A 16,750-nucleotide genomic window follows, 5' to 3' on the forward strand; every position below is an offset into this window, starting at 1 on the left:
ATGCCTTTGATTAAGAGGATTCGAATAAGGTCCAGAGGAAGGCTAAACAACGATATGCCCTTCTGCTTATCGTTTCCCTTCCCTCTTTGAGTGCGGAGGCAAAGGGACATGGTGAAGGGTGGCCAATGAGCTGTATCCTTTTGGAACCAAAAGAGCACGCGAAATAAAACATAAAAACCTCCAGCGTGAAAACACAACCTGGAATTACAAATTAATGGTGCAGAACTTTCTAGATGTATTGCCAAAAAATTTAAATACTGTGGAGGTTTAGGGTAGAGGATGTGATGAAACAGCAAAATTTGGAGAAACCACTGTCGTGATTCTGGTGAAGTCTCCGATTTCCTTTACTACAAGTCCATGTAATTTAAAGAGTCCCAGCAGGCTAGAGCCAGTGATTTAATGATCCATTTTATAGATGAGAAAACTGAGGCCCTAAAAGGGTGGGCAATTCCAAGTCCATGATTGGTGAGAGGCAGAGATGGGGACAGAACCCAGGTGCCTATTTCTGTGTCATTGCTTTATGTCCCATTGGGTTCAGTAGGGGAAGGGGCTGACTTAAGGATTAGGACAGTGGGGGGAGGGAGATGTCACCTGCTTTTTCATTCCCATGTCCTCTCGTGGGCACACAGTGTCATATGAAGCATGTCCGATCACAAAAGACTAATGCAGACATACACACACACACACGAGAATCCAGCCTCTTCTACCAAACCAGAAGTTAGGGATTTTAAAGAGGTAGAATACTGCTGCTCTTCTCATTTGTTTTTGTTCTGGAAAATCATTATTTTGACAGAAATTTACTTAAATGAATACCAACAGTGAGATGGAAGTGAAAGGTTTTGGGCGAGACCCCACTGATTGGAATCCCAGCGCTCAATCAGTTACTTTTTCGTTGCATAACTTGGGGGCAAACTGATCATCTCTACATAAAACAGAGCTCCATCTGCTACATCGCGGGCTGTGGGGATTAAACGGCTTAAGACAAAGTATTTAGGACATTGCCAGGCTTGTAGGAAACACTGAAAAATGTTAAACGGCTTCTGGTGAGGAGCTACAAAATAGGATTAGGCTAGATCAGCTTTTCTCCAAGCTTGGTGAGAATTTCTCCTGCCTCCCGCTGCCTGATTCCTCTCACTTCCTACGCTTGGGAACCGCAGCCGCCAGCCATCACCACTGCCTCTTTCGGTTCTAAACTCCCAGATCCCTTGATTTCCAACTGGTGCTCAAGTGTTTTCAATACAACCAGCAATTAATATTGTGGCTTCCTGAGGCAAGCATTATCCCTCCCTGAAAGGTTTTGCTTTTCAGTGTCCAAGACAGGCACAGAAGAAGCACAATAAAATTAGACACTGATAAAAACACATATGCAGTTTGCTTATAAATGAAATTGATAATCCCAAGGAGGGACAACAGAAATGACCAATGAGACCAGCTTTCTACCAAAGGAATACGGGTAACAGATAAGGGACTGGCATGGGCAGGGCCATTTAACCACCTGGTGATCTTCTATTCCCCTTAGGAGTATCCCATGCCCCCAGTTGGTACAAATCTGGATTTTAAGAGAAACACACAAGGGGCACGAACTCTTAGCTCATGAAGGTGAGATTTCACTTGGTCTTTCCTTGTAGATTTCCCGACTGCTACTTCTCTACAAAAGCAAACTTCCCCTGGGATCAAAAAATTATTAATAAACTTTTTTTTCTTATTTAATTCCCTACCTTCTTAGTGGTACAGAGGAATGAACTCTTCTGTAAGGATTTTACAACATACCATAGCTGACTTTAAAAGGGGGGAGGCAGTGTGGGGAGAACTGTTGCCCAGCGGAAAAAAATTCTATTAGTGCTACAATCAGGCTCTTCAGACATTATATATATATTAAAAAGTCCTTTCACAATGGTTGTTGTGGGGAGAGGGCTTCTACTTTATGTAAGAGGTCAAGGAAAGCTTATCTAAGAAGGAGATGTTTGAGGTGAGACTGAAGGAAGCAAGGGAGCAAGCATCAAACAACAAAGAAAGTGTGTCCAGACTGTAAGATCATATGCAAAGGTCCTGAGGCAGAGACATGCTTGGTTATGAGAAGAATACCAAGGCCAGTGTGGTTGGAATGGTATTAGCAAGAAAGGTAGAGGCAGGGTGGATCAGACCATGCAGGGCTTTGAGGACTGTGGATCTTACTTTGGGAGGGGAGGGGAGGACACTGGAGGCCTCTGGGATAATGAGTAGTATTTTCGGTGACTAAGTCCTGCAGGGCATACATGAGGCAATCAGGGATAGGCTGGGGCATATGGAGAAGTGTAAAATGGCGGCATGGGGTGGGGGGGGGTTCCCATGCTGGCTCCCAACACGGAGCTTGTACACACAGGCTTGGGCAAAGCTTCAGAGTGGAAACCTTGAAATCAACACTTGGCCTGTCTCATGGGCTATTTGTGCAGGTGTGTAAGGATGCGGAGAATGTGTGTGGGATGTACTTTATAGGGAAAGTACCTCTTCTCCTCTTTTACAGTTTAGTCCATCATGTATCTTTCTAGCCCTCCTCTAATAATTCAGTCAAGCCACTGCAGCCAACTTGGCAGGCACCAAAGGGCGTTCACACCCATGACCACTCCTGATTCCCCACGTAGCCCGGGGAGGCAGGCATTATTTCCCTCCTTTGGCAAATAAGGACGCACGGAGCAGGTCCCGTCTAGATCACGCAGCTGGTTGGCGAGAACTGGGGGAGGGAGCCAAGATTCCTGAGTGCTGACTTCAGGTTTTTCCCACAATCCAGTTCTGTGCCTCTTCAGCTACCAGTTTCCCAAGACAGTAATCCAGAATTCGAGAACATTCACACACAAGAGGGTATGGTTGAGTCAGAAGGCCTGACTTTGTCGGGAATAACCTGGAGGAGGCTCCCTTTGCCCCATGAGCAGGGGACTCGTTCTCTTATTACATACGCCGATTCTGCATCCTCCCCGACATAATCTTTAGCGTAATGTCCTATGTGAACTGTCGGGGAGCATGGCTTGTGGAAAGACGCTATTTGTAGACGTGACAAAGCACCATGTTTGAAAACCCAAGCACACCTGGTCTTAAGAGAAGCTGTTCTTGTGTCTGCTGAAGCCGGGGTCCTTCTATCAACCAGAAGGGAGGGGGAGACATGAAAATTACTTACTAAATAGACATCGAGCACGGAGGCATTATCATCCTGCATTTCCAGAGCACTGGGCTCCGAAGTCAAGTAGATGGTCCCCTCTTCCAAGGTAAATGTTGAACTGGAAGGTAACCCTTTACTGGAAAGAGAAAGAAGAAGAGTGAGCATGTGGCCTCCCAGAGCAAAATCCATGGAGACTTGCAACGTCGTGGCAAACGAAGTAGAGTGTGGGAAAGCTTTTAGGGAGAAAAAATGATTTTGAGAGTTGGAAGGAAATAAGGTCCAGCCTGGAGACATGCTCACTTGGTGGAAGGAATTTGGTGGCACCATCGGTGTCTGCTTTGCTTTCCTGCATGAGATACTTTACATTTCTGAGAAGTAATTTGTGGGTCCCAAGAGTCAGACATTTAACCGACTGAGCCACTCAGGCGCCCTGTCACTCTGCATTTCTAATAAGCTCCAAGGTGATGCTCGTCTGCTGGTCCAAGGCCTGCACTCTGGGGAACGAGGGGTTACACAGATACGCAGCGCTATGTGATGTGCTTGTGGGGACAGCCTACGTGCCCCTGCTAACAGGACGAGAGATGCAAAGGAAGGCGGGCAGACAGTCGTACTAGAGAATCATTTTCGAGGGAAAAGCACCCTGTTTGGTTACGGTGGGAAAGTCCCTGGTGCCTGTGGACATAATCGGCCCGTTTGGATAGTACTGACCTTGGGGATTAAGCTAGGAGCTCAGGTTTTTAAACTGTGGGAATTTTCCACCGGAAGATTTTGTAAGAACACGATGTCGCGAACGGCAGTGGGAGAGAGGGCCATGGGGGCCAGGTGAGCTGTGGCAAGGGGCTGGCCGTGGCCAGGCGGAGCCCATCTGCCCGGGGCTGAGAGCAGGAGTGTGGAAGACGGCTCCCTGTCCCCTCCCCCGTGACAAGGCCCTGGCCACCTGCAGGGACCCCCTCCCTGCTCCCCCCTTCTGAGAACTCTAGCTGAAGCCATCCTCTGAGCTGCTGTCAGAGCTTCCCACCTCAAGAGGAGACTGGTGAGGACCTTCTAATCCCCTGCCCTTCCCTACTCCGGGATGACACATCATTTTCTTTCTGGACATGTCTACCCATCAGTTGAAGCTATGGCAAATAGTTAGAAATCTTGACCTTTTCAGTATTAAGAAAAAAAAAAAAGGATCATTAGAATCGTATGGGTCTTAATAAATCAGGTTCATTTGCATTTTTTTCTGATCACAAAAGACACTGAAACAATCATTGTGAAAACACTACGGAAGAAGTGAGAAGGGCACTGGAGTCTCCCGTTGCCCTCTCATCTGGTGATGTGGGAGAACGCGAAAAGGAAGGGGTCAAAGCCACTGTATTCTGCCTGGACAGGTTTTCTTATATTCTGGATACTGTAAAAAAAAAAAAAAAGTCCTCTTCGTTTTCAAAAACCCCACAGCGTGGGCCACAGAGGTTGTTTCGATGGACTTGAAAGAGCAGGGCAGGTGTGGCCTCTCTCCATGGAGCTGGTGGCTTCATAAATCTTTAATACTTATTTTGGAGAGAGGGACACAGAGTACAAGTGGGGGAGGGGCAGAGAGAGAGAAAGGGAGACACAGAATCCAAAGCAGGCTCCGGGCTCCGAGCCGTCAGCACAGAGCCCCACACGCGGCTTGAACTCATGAGCAGTGAGATCATGACCTGAGCTGAAGTTGGACGCCCGACAACTGAGCCACCGAGGCGGCTCGTACTGTAAACCCGGAGCGATGTCTTGATTTAGTAGACTGTTGGCCTTCAAGGGAGAATGCTTTGGCACCGTGTGGCAGTGAATATTGCTCAAGTTATTTTTTGGGTCAAAAGTAAGGATGCAATGATGGGCTTTCACTGCCTTCTGCTTTTCAACCCCTATGCTGTCACTCCAAAAAGATGAATGAATTATCTACTTAAACATCAAAGCCAGAAACAAGGTGGTCAGTATAGGAGTGTGGTATGACTTTTGATTTTTATCCCTGTGTGTTTGGTTCCTGTTTTATTTTTATGTAATTAAATTTTATAAACATAGAATTTATGTGATGAAGTTCAAACTGAGTTTTCCCCTACCTGAGTTTTTAGTTGTGATATTTAAGGGTATATCCAAGAAGATTCTGGAAGTGATTTTTCTTTAAATAGGACCTATGCCTAATGTGGGGCTTGAACTCTTGATCAAGAGTTGTATGCTCTATGGACTGAACCAGCCAGGTGCCCCTGGAAGTGATTTTTCTTACAAAATTTTTAATTTTTTAATGGCAATACATGTAGCATAAAAACAGCTAAAAGTGTCTTTCTTTCTTTTTCTCCTGTCTTCTTGTGACCCAGGCAGTGCCCTAGAAGTAAACTTACGTATTTTCCAGTCTAATATTTATCTTCTATTTTTGGTAACTATGAGTAAGCTACTAGCATGGTTGAGAAAAAAGTTATGTATTCTTTGCGACTTAACAGGTACAGTTATCAATTATTTTAGCTAAAATGCACTGCGATTATAGAAAACAAGAAGTACCAGATTTCCTCAGTTATTACCTGATCGAATTTGATAAAACCAAACAGGTATCCACGAAGAAAAAAAAAAACCACTCTATTTGTATTCTTTCTCACATGTATTAGGATTCTTTTCCTATCCCAACAGAATATTCTGAGCGTCGTTATATTTGGGGGATGAAAATGAGGCTCACAGGGACTGAAATCCAGGTTATGTAAGGAACTCTTAAAACAACACAAACGCAAATCACCCAACTGAAAAATGAGTAAAGGATCGGAACTGACACTTCTCCAAAGAAGATCCACACATGGCCAATAAGCCTAGGAAACAATGCTCAACATCTCCACTCATTAGGGGAATGCAAATAAAAATGACAGCAAGACACTGCTTCACAGCCACGAGGCTGGCTATAAAACAGACAGATGATCACAGGAGCCAGAGAGGAGGGGGGTCCTATGCTGCAGATGATGTAGAAAAGTACAGCTGCTGTGGAAAACTGTGGTGGGTCCTGAAAACCATACGACCCAGTAATTCCATGCCCAGATAAATAGCCAAGAAAAATGAAAACATACGTCCACACCAAGACCTATACATGCATGCTCCCAGTAGGCAGGCTTCAGAATAGCCCCAAAGTGTTCATAACTCAAATGTCCATCAGTTGATGCGTGGATAAATAATTCCTACAGTGGAATATCATTCAGCAATTTAAAAAATGGACAGATATATGCGACAACATGGATGAATGTGGAAAATGTCATGCTAAATGGAAGAAGCTGGTCCTAAAGGACCACGTAATGTATGATTTCATTTATGTGAAATGTACAGAACAGGTGAATCTAGAAGAGACAGAAGGCAGATAAGTGGTTGCCGGGGGTGGGGGTGAGGTGAGGGAGAACAGGAATGACTACTATTGGGTTTTTTTGTTTAAAGTTTTAAAGTGTTTTTTAAAGTTTATTTTATTCTGAGAGCGCGTGCTTATGCACACCCATGTGTGAGACTGTACAAGTTGGGGAGGGGTAGAGGGAGAGGAAGAGTATCCCAAGCAGGCTCCGAGCTGTTAGAAGGGAACGGACTTGGGGCTCCATCTCAAAAACCATGAGATCACGACCTGAGCTGAAATCAAGAGTCTGGATGCCTGCCGTGCCTGGGTGACTCAGTCATTTAAGTGCCTGACTCTTGATTTTGGCTCAGGTCATGACCTCATGGTTCATGAGATCGAGCCCTGCGTTGGGCTCTGTGCTGACAGTGTGGAGCCGGCTTGGGATCCTCTCTTGCCCTTTCTCTCTGCCCCTCCCCGACTTGCACAAGCATGCACTCTCTCAAAATAAATGAATAAACATTAAAAATAAAAAGAGTTGGATGCTTAACTGACTGAGCCACCCAGGTGCCCCAGGTGTGGCATTTCTTTCTGGGACATTTAAAATACTTTAAAATGAGATTCTAGTCCTCCACAACTCTGTGAATATACTAAAGCTACCAAACTCTATAATTTACATGGGTGAATTTTATAGTATGTGAAACAACATAAAAGAGGAAAAAAAGTTTCATGAGGCACCAAAGGATCATGATTTTAAACTTCCATCTCTCAGTGTCCAGAAATATCAGCAATCCGACAGAATAAACTTTTGAACTGTTTGGAATAAATCCCTGATTAATCTGTTAGTAATCCAGAAAACATATTCTTTTCTTTTTTTAAATTTTTAATGTTTTTCATTTATTTCTGAGAGAGAGAGAGAGAGAGAGAGAGAGAGAGAGAGAGAGAGGGAGACAGCGTGAGCAGGGGAGGGTCAGAGAGAGAGGGAGACACAGAATCTGAAACAGGCTCCANGAGGGAGACAGCGTGAGCAGGGGAGGGTCAGAGAGAGAGGGAGACACAGAATCTGAAACAGGCTCCAGGCTGTCAGCACAGAGCCTGACGCGGGGCTTGAACCCATGAACTGTGAGATCATGACCTGAGCCGGAGTCGGATGCCTAACCTACTGCGCCCACCCAGGTGCCCCTTAAACATTTTCTTTTTCCTAACAGAGAAAGAAATTCCAGTAGACCAGGCAACACGAGAGCACTGGGCTGAGATGGCACACTGAGGGGTGAACAGACCTTGCGTTCAGGTCTACAGAAGCCTGTCACAGGACATTGCACAAGTCAGGGGACCTCCATTCTGAAGGACGTCTAGCTCAGAGGTTGTGGCCTGCTGACCCCCCAGAACCACTGTGGCTGAGAGAAGTGTGCCGTGGGCCCAAAGAGATTTTTTTAGTTTGAATTATTGCTAAATTAGGAAACAGGATTCCTCCCCCCAAAACCCAGTTTTCCATAGCTGGCAACTCTTAGCCCACCTTTCTGGGTAGCAGGGAGGCTGCACCTGCCTGCTTTAAACTGGGAACGTCCCGGCCTCTTCTCCAAGGAGCCCACCACTCTCTGCTTCATACCCGGCCTCTTCCACACGTTTACATCACGTCTGCCTGGCCCCTCTCGTATGTGTCAGCCCCATACCTCTACTTCACAGAGGAGGAAACCTAGGCCCAGGGAGGTGCAGTAACTGGCCCAAGGTCACACTTTAGAGATAGGCCATTGCAGACACCGATGTAACAAAACCAGATGTGCCTGGGAGCTGGAAAGTAACTCTAGGATCCAGGAGAAGCGAAGGCGGGATATGGGGTTGGATGTGACTGCATGGATCTTTGCTCCAGGAGAGTAACGATGGCTAGAAAGGTTTGGAGGAAAGTAGGCAGAACACACTTAACATAAAAACAGTATTCTTCCTTGAAAAGTTAAAAATACGGAGGCTGGGTGGCACAGTCTGTTAAGCATCCAATGACCTTATGGTTCATGAGTTCAAGCCCTGAGCCGGTCTCTGTACTAACGGCTTGGAGCCTGGAGCCTGCTTCGGATTCTGTGTCTCCCTTTCTCTCTCTGCCCCTCAACCTGCTTGCACTCTGTCTCAAAAATAAATATTAAAAGTTAAAAATAGAATTACCATATGATCCAGCAATCCCATTTCTGGGTATATATCCCCCAAAGAACTGAAAACAGAGTCTCATGTATTTGTTCACCCAGTGTTATAGGCTAAAGAGTGTGTCTCCCACGCCCCTCCCCCCATTCCTCTCTCGAAGTCCTAACCTCCAGTACTTCACCATGTGTCTGTAGATAAGGTCTTTGAAGAGGTTAATTAAGGGTCATGAAATCATTGGGAAAGGCTCTACTCCAATATGACTGGTGTGCTTAAGAAGAGATACGTACATGTAGAAAACACTGAAGGCAAAAGGGAGAGACCTCACAAGAAACCAAACTTGCTGCCATCTTGATCTTAGACCTCTAATTCCCAGAGTTATAAGAAAATACATTTCTGTTGTTTAATCTACCTAGTCTAGGCTGTGTGGTTAAGGCAGCCCTAGTGAACAAATACACCCTTGTTCAGAGCAGCGTTACTCACAGCAGCCAATAGGTGAAGAAACTCAGAGGAGGAAACAGATGAACAAAATGCGATACGTACACACAATGCAGAATTATTCAGCCTTGAAGAGGAAGTGAGTTCTGACATTTTAATGGATGAATGTGTAGAACATGGTGCTGAGTGAAATAGGCAAGTCATGAGAATACAGACACTGTATCATTCTACTTATGAGGCCCCTAGAGTAATTCAACTCACAGAGGTAGAAAGGTGAATGAATGGGGGTGGCCAGGGGCTGGGGGAATGGGGAGTCACTTCAGGGGACATTGAGTTCTGTGAGATGAGAAGAGTTCTGGAGGGAGCGTCTGGGTGGTTCAGTCAGTTAAGCAGCTGACTTCAGCTCAGGATCTCATGGTTTGGGAGTTCGAGCCCCATGTCGGGCTCTGCACTTGTGGTGTGCAGCCTGCTTGGGATTCTCTCTCTCTCTCTCTCTCTCTCTCTCCTCTCTTTCTGCCCCTTCTCCACTTGTGCACACTCTCTCTCTCAAAATAAATTAAAAACCTTGACTGGATACACACTGTGAGGGCACCTAACATTACTGAATTACATGCTTAAAAATGGTTAAGATGGCGGGGCATCTGGGTGGCTCACTCAGTTAAGCACTGGACTTCAGTTCAGGTCATGACCTCATGGTTTGTGGGTCGAGCCCTGTGTCAGGCTCTGTGCTGACAGCTGAGAGCCTGGAGCCTGCTTTGGATTCTGTGTCTCCCTCTCTCTCTGCTCCTCCCCCACTCACAACTTGGCATGTGTCTCCCTTTCTAACATTAAAAAAAATAATGATTAGGATGGGAAATTTTATGGTAAATGTACATAATTAACAAGAACAATAGTTATTTAAGCTTCAGACATTTTAACTTAAAAAATGACAGGAGAACTCTGTAAAATACATACAGCCCTATGTCAGATGTCAGGCATTTATACACTTAAGTCCCATTAAATGCATTCAAAATAATCTGACATTAATACATCCTGGCACTGAGCTACATGACCAATTCACTAATCTTTCTTTATATTTGCTATCCTCCTTACTCAGTACATACTGAGTGAAATCAGAGTACAAAACTGGCATGTAACCTCCCTAAAACGATTACATCAGGTACCACCTACCGCCTGAGAAAAGGGGAGAATGCATTTTGGGAAAACAGCTACCTGAGCTGAAAAAGCAGCACAAAGCAGACGGGGGAACTTTGGAACGAGACAACTAGCTTTGAATTCTGGCTCTTCTGCTTGGTTGTAGGGGATACTGGATAACTTTTTTAACTTCTCTAGAACTGGAGGCTCTTTCCCACATAGAAAATGAGAATAATACCAAACACGCAGGGGTGTTGGGAGTGATTCGCGTCACGAACGTACCACACAAACGCCCTTTCATGCATACTGGGCTAGGGGCTAGGAGGGAGCAGAGATGAAAATCAGTGTCTCTGCCTCGTGGAATTTACATGGTATGGAGGAAGACAAACACCTAACGCGCGGAAAAGAGATATAAGGGAGTGAGGGGTGTAGACCATCTGTAAACAGCAAACTTCTCATGCTCTGCCAGTGGACTTTTAAGGATCTGAGGCATGAGTCAGGACACAAGGGGACACATATATGTCCTCTCCACTCCATGGGGCACTATCCTTCCCTCCGAAGTATCCTACTGATGTGCCTTTTCCTGGGCTTGGAGAGGTACCCCCCACTCCCTGACAGCCCTGTCTAATGATCGCATGCTAACCGCCCCACTCATTTCTTGGCTTCTCTAACCTCTTTTTTTTCCCCAAAATTTTTAAATATTTATTTTTGAGACAGAGAGCAAGTGGGGAGGGACAGAGACAGGGGGAGAGAAAGAATCCCAAGCAGGCTCCGTGCTATCAGCACAGAGTCAGGCGTAGGGGTTGATCCCACAGACCGTGAGCTCATGACCTGAGCTGAAATCAAGAGTCGGACGCTGAACCGACTGAGCCACGAGGCGCCCCTCCTCTAACCCTTTTTAAAGGTTGGAGGGGGGATAGTCAGCTCCCAGTTGCACACCTGGCTTCTGGCCATTTGCTTTGCAAGTCCTATAGGTTTGTTCTGGGCTTCAGCTGAAGCTGATATGAAAAACAGTTCATTTTAACATTGTTATGTTTTTAGGAAAGAGGTTAATAAGGGTCAGATACACTACTGAAGACAAAGCCGTATCTTTCCTAATCAAGAAGCACTTCACATAGAACACAAAGTGTTATTTGTGCTTCAGAACCCTTCTACTATAAACTTGAATGTGTATGTCCGTTGCTACTTCAAAAAATTAATGAAATGTAATTATTAAAACAGGGAGGGGCACCTGGGTGGCTCAGTCGGTTAAGTGTCTGACTTCGGCTCAGGTCATGATCTCATGGTTTGTGGGTTCAAGACCAGCAATGGGTTCTGTGCTGACAGCTCAGAGCCTGGAGCCTGCTTCAGACTGTGTCGCCTCTCTCTCTGACCCTCCCCTGCTCACACTCTGTCTCTCGCTCTCTCAAAAATAAATAAACATTAGATTTTTAAAAAATAGGCAATAATAAAAGAATAAATCATCCAACCCAGCCACCTGGGTGTATATCCTGCAACAAATTCCTCCTTCCTTGGAGATGCCTCCAGTAGGAAAGTAAGATTAGTTCTAAAGAGAATTTTCAGGGCGCCTGGGTGGCTCAGTCGGTTGAGCGTCCGACTTGGGCTCAGGTCATGATCTCACGGTTCGTGGGTTTGAGCCCCGTGTCGGGCTCTGTGCTGACAGCTCAGAGCCTGGAGCCTGTTTCCGATTCTGTGTGTCCCTCTCTCTCTGCCCCTCCCCTGCTCATGATCTGTCTCTCAAAAATAAATAAATGTTAAAAAAAATTAAAAAAAATTTTTTTTCACTTAAATGTCTGAGCCACTGATCAATTTCATGTTTGTTTCTCTTCCATTCTGACATTAGGAGAGATTCTTGCTCCTTAGCCCTGTTTTCTTACAGTACTATAGATCTCCTGGGCATAGGCCTATTTGGAATCAATTTCTAATCTGATAGTTTTCCAGACTCCTTTTGAGGGGTCACTGTAAGTGAGAGCATCTCTCTTGGAAGCACTGCCTTTTAAGCACAATGGTTGGGTCAGAGGGCCGGCTATTCCTTAGCCTCCATCTGGGGAAGGTCCATTTCTAGAAGCAACGTTATGGGCCTAGGTTGAAGAGTCTGGCTGCCTGCCTGGGTTCTGCACCATCAACTTTTGCCACAATTCCCTCAATTCAGACTGTCTGAGGGCTAACTGAGACTAATTTGCAACAAGGTGTCCAGGAAACCGTTAATCTCCCCAGATCTGTTACTCCCTTGTAAAACCAGAGGAATTGCCAATACTCTGCAGCCAGTCTGGGCTCAGCTCTCTGCACACATTGCACATGTGTCACAGGGAAGAACTGTTCAGGAGAGGGGGAGGCAGCCATCAATGGTTCTCTGATGTCACACAGGCCTCTCTGTCATTTACAAAAACACTCCTGTTACCAGCAACATTCATTTGGCTTCATTGGAGAGCACGGGCCGGGCTGCACGGCTGAGAACAGTCATCGATGATTTTATGGGCTGGAACACTCTGATTTCTGTTTGCAGACCTAATGAGTGTTTTATAGCTAATTCTCAAAGGGGCATTTGCTCAGGCGGCATATGGCACAATCCACAGTTTTTGTCTTTAAAAGTTAACCTCTCAGGAGCGCCTGGGTGGCTCAGTCCCTTAAGGGTCCACTTTAGTGCATGTCAAGATCTCATGGTTCATGGGGTCAAGCCCTACATGGGCTCTGTGCGGACAGCATGGAGCCTGCTTGGGATTCTGTCTCTCTTTCTCTTCACCCTTCCCTTGCTCGTGCTCTCTCTAAATAAACTAAAAAATAAAAGTTAACCTTTCAGTGCCTTTCTCTTCTTTTATCAAAGTAATAAAAATACATCACTTGATACAAATGACTTAGGATGAAAAGCAATATCTTCCTGTCCTGACCCCCAAACTACCCCCCTTCCCTGGGTGGGAAGTTCCTTGAGTGATTTCACTTTTTAAAAATGTTTATTTTTTTAACATTTATTTATTTGAGAGAGAGAAAGAACACACTTGTGCAGGTAGGGGAGGGGCAGAGAGGGAGAGAGACCAAATCCCAAGCAGAGTCTGTGCTGTCAGCACAGAGCCCAATGGGGGCTTGATCTCCCAAACCCACAGGATCACGACCTGAGCCAAAATCAATAGTTGGAAGCTCAACTGACTGAGCCACTTGGATAGAGATTAACATTTTCTTTCTCTCGTGGTTTTACTTAAGCCTTTTTCTTTTGGAAACATCTCAGCATTGAAGGAAGGGGTAGGAAATAAAAGTATCTGGGCAATGACATTGTCTTATTTTTCCCTATGATTTAGATACTTTTCCCCACTTAAAATGGCAGAAATAATCGCCCCCAGTGATTTCTCTTTTTAGCATTTCTGGTGGTTCTTATCCTAAGGCATCAATTATTGATTCAATGGGAAGGACATATACCTTTCCTACAGTGTACTTCCTCCCAACACCTGCTATTTATATTTAGTCTGTGTTTGTGAATGAGACACTTAGTAACCTTTTAAAATTCCATCAACCATACACCATATATCTTTAGCTTCCCACATTCTTTCGTGTTTTAAAAAATTTTTTAATGTTTTATTTATTTCTGCGAGAGAGACAGCATGAGCAGGGGAGGGTCAGAGAGAGAGGGAGACACAGAATCTGAAGCAGGCTCCAGGCTCTGAGCTGTCAGCACAGAGCCTGACACCGGGCTCGAACCCACGAACCACGAGATCATGACCTGAGTCGGATGCTCAACTGACTAAGCCACCCAGGTGGCGCCCTTTTATCTTTATCTCTGCTCTCCTCTCTCACTTTGTATTGGATACACTTTAAAATTTTTTCTCTCTACTTTGTCCCGGCTGTTATAGTCTATCTTGTTTACATTGTTTATATGCTATCTTGTAGTTACAACCACAGTTTTCCTGCCTTGTCCATGGACTGATTCTAAAATGAGAAAACTAACATGCAGAATTTATATTATTACGGCCCTGGAAATATTGTTCATGCCTGGCCAACAAGGAGTCCATGTTCTGTTCCCCTCTCTGGATTCCAAACCACCCTTCCTGGGCCGTGCAAAGAAAAATGTTTGCAACCACAAGGTTAAATGGAGTCATCTTTTTAGTTCTGCTTAAAGTCCCCATGTTTTAGGCTGCTTCATGTTGGGGGGTGTCTCTGCCCTTTAGAAATGGGCTGCCCACGTGCGGATTAGACCCAGAGAGAGAGCGTGGACTGAGCTGGAGGCCCAGGGACTAGCTCTGCTCCTCCCATCATGAGTCACCGGTCTGGGCAAATCCTGACATGGGGCGCTGGCTCCCTCATGTATAACGGGAATGGCGGGCCCTGCCCACCTCACGGGGTCATCCAGGGGACTAGTCAGGTAATGTGACAGACACAGGGTCACCCTCTTCCATAAAAACGCAAAGCAGTTGTGTGAGTTTCACCTCTCCACCTGCACCTGTTCCCTGGTGGGGGTGGGGCCGTGATGACGTCCGAATGCACAGGTTTACTGTAATAGTTTGCAAAGAATTCCTTTTCTGCTCTCCCGAGTTGAGCCGTCAGACCATTAAGTGATGAGAAAAGTGGACAGGAAAGGTCTCTCTGTAGAGAAAACCCACCAGGGTAGCCTACTCATTCGGCCCCAGAGAGGGATGCTGCTTAGGGGCACACACTTCTGATGCCAGGATCAAGCCCGCCCCCGGTGCCCCACTCAGGAAAGCTCCCCTCTGGTGCAGAGAGTGGGGAGCTGCCGCAGCTATGGGGTGGGAAATGCTGAACCGCGGGCCCTGCCGATGGCCTGGGTGGAGGCAGCATGCAAGTTCACGCCTGTGCCAGGACAGCGCGTCTCTTCCAGGGTGAGCTCCTGGACTGCACGTGCGGGCGGGTCTGCGAGACTCCCCAGGGTGGCCCTGGACAAGCGGGCAGCCCCTGGCCGTGGTCACTGCGTCTCGAACGCGTCAGTCACCCATCTCCCTAACCCCCCCTACCAAACAGGGTGCTTCTAGAGGGATCTGCTGCTTCCTGTCTTTTCTCCTTGTCAGCCATGCACACGGCGGCTGCTCTACGGAGCTCTCCTACTTCTGCTATTTTTAGACACAGAGGCTGCCTGTTCCCAGCGGAGGCAGGCGGAGCGCAGTCACTCTCTTGGGAATCCACTGATGGCTGCCCTGTGGGTGCACAGCTTGGGTTTAACCTGCCCCTCTCCCCACGGAAGTGAACGCCCAAGGCGCGGAGCCTATGGCAGTCACAGCACAAAGAGCAGCACTTTGACCTGGCAGATGAAGAGAGAAGTGAACTTGAGCCGCCAGGTCTCCGAGTTTGGGGAACAGGAAGCCGAAACACTGTTCCTTGTTCTGAGACCTGGTGGCAGCTGAGGGTCCCCTCCCCGCCCCCAGCAGCTAACACACACACACACACACACACACACACACACACACACACACACACACACACGGATGAGGAGCATGTTGGGGGGAGGGGGTTGGAGGAAGAAACCTCCTCCTAAAAGGAGCCCTCCTCCAAATTCAGGGACCTTTCCTATCACGTATTCCTAGGAAATTTATTTGTCTTCCCACACGCCTTTGAACCTGGGATTGGTCACTGGCAGTATGTTTCCACTGTGACGACTGTACTGCGTGCGTTATTTCATTTAATCAGTAAAGATAACCCTGTTAGTTGGGTCGCTTCCTTTGTAATGTGAGTATTAAGGCGAAGTCCTCAAACCACAGACAACAAATGGTGGCCCCTGGGTCTTACCCAGGCCTGACGCCTGGAGCCATGCCCTACACAGACTGCCTCCAGAATGCCAACCGCTGCAGAGAATTAGCTATTTGCTGTGCTTCTAAGATATTCTCAGCCACAGTGGTTCAATTTACGAAAGACAAATGGAGAGCAAAAGACCCGTTTTGAAGTGACCAATCTATGACTATAGCAGGTTATGATTATCTGACTTAATCGAGAGGAGCAGATGTAGTTATTATGCAATAGCCAGAGAAACTCTGCTACCCTGTGCACAAAAATTAACTCAAGATGGATTACAGACAAAATGGGAAAGCTAAAACTGTTCAGCTTCTGGAAGAAAACAGAGGAGAATGTGTCCATGACTGTGGGCGTCCTGACTGGGAAGGGGCAGAGGGGAACTTTCTAGTGTGAAGGAAATGTTATCTTGATCTGGGTGACGGTCACCTGTGTGTACACACCTGTCAAAACTCGTGGAACGATACACACTTGAGGTGTGCACTTTAACATATATTATTTTCCAATAATGAACCATCAGCATCAAAACTGTATCTGCTTTTCTATTCCCCAAATTGTTAAGTCATTCATCCAAATGTACACTGAGTGCCTACTCTGCTCCAGGGACTGTGCTAAAAGCAAAATATAAGTCAGTAAACAGTTTATAGATGGCGGGGTCAAGGACTTAAAAATCTTTGGAAAAAATGAGAGATATAATAAATGCTAAAAAAAACAATTAAGTACATGTATCACTATTATAAAATATAAAAAAACCAAAACAACAACAAATTAAAAACCTTGACAATCAGAGAAATTTCTCTTGGGCTTTACAACACTGAATCATTTCTGCTCTCTTGGAAAAACATGTTTTCTGTTCATATCTGGCAGACTTTAGT

The 16,750-nt window shown here is 46.0% G+C and overlaps 1 protein-coding gene across 1 annotated transcript in view; it reads right to left on the reverse strand.

Annotated features, from left to right (window-relative positions):
• The window catches only part of PIP5K1B (phosphatidylinositol-4-phosphate 5-kinase type 1 beta), a 193,040-nt gene that overhangs the window by 17,918 nt on the left and 158,372 nt on the right, over nucleotides 1-16,750 (reverse strand). Inside the window, exon 13 of the mRNA XM_039249525.1 lies at nucleotides 3,152-3,269. Within this exon, the coding sequence (XP_039105456.1) occupies nucleotides 3,152-3,269 (118 nt within the window). The remainder of the gene's footprint in view (nucleotides 1-3,151; nucleotides 3,270-16,750) is intronic.

This window comes from Hyaena hyaena, unplaced genomic scaffold, assembly GCF_003009895.1.
Source record: "Hyaena hyaena isolate Hyena2069 unplaced genomic scaffold, ASM300989v1 scaffold_341, whole genome shotgun sequence".
NCBI classification, from domain to species: Eukaryota; Metazoa; Chordata; class Mammalia; order Carnivora; family Hyaenidae; genus Hyaena; species Hyaena hyaena.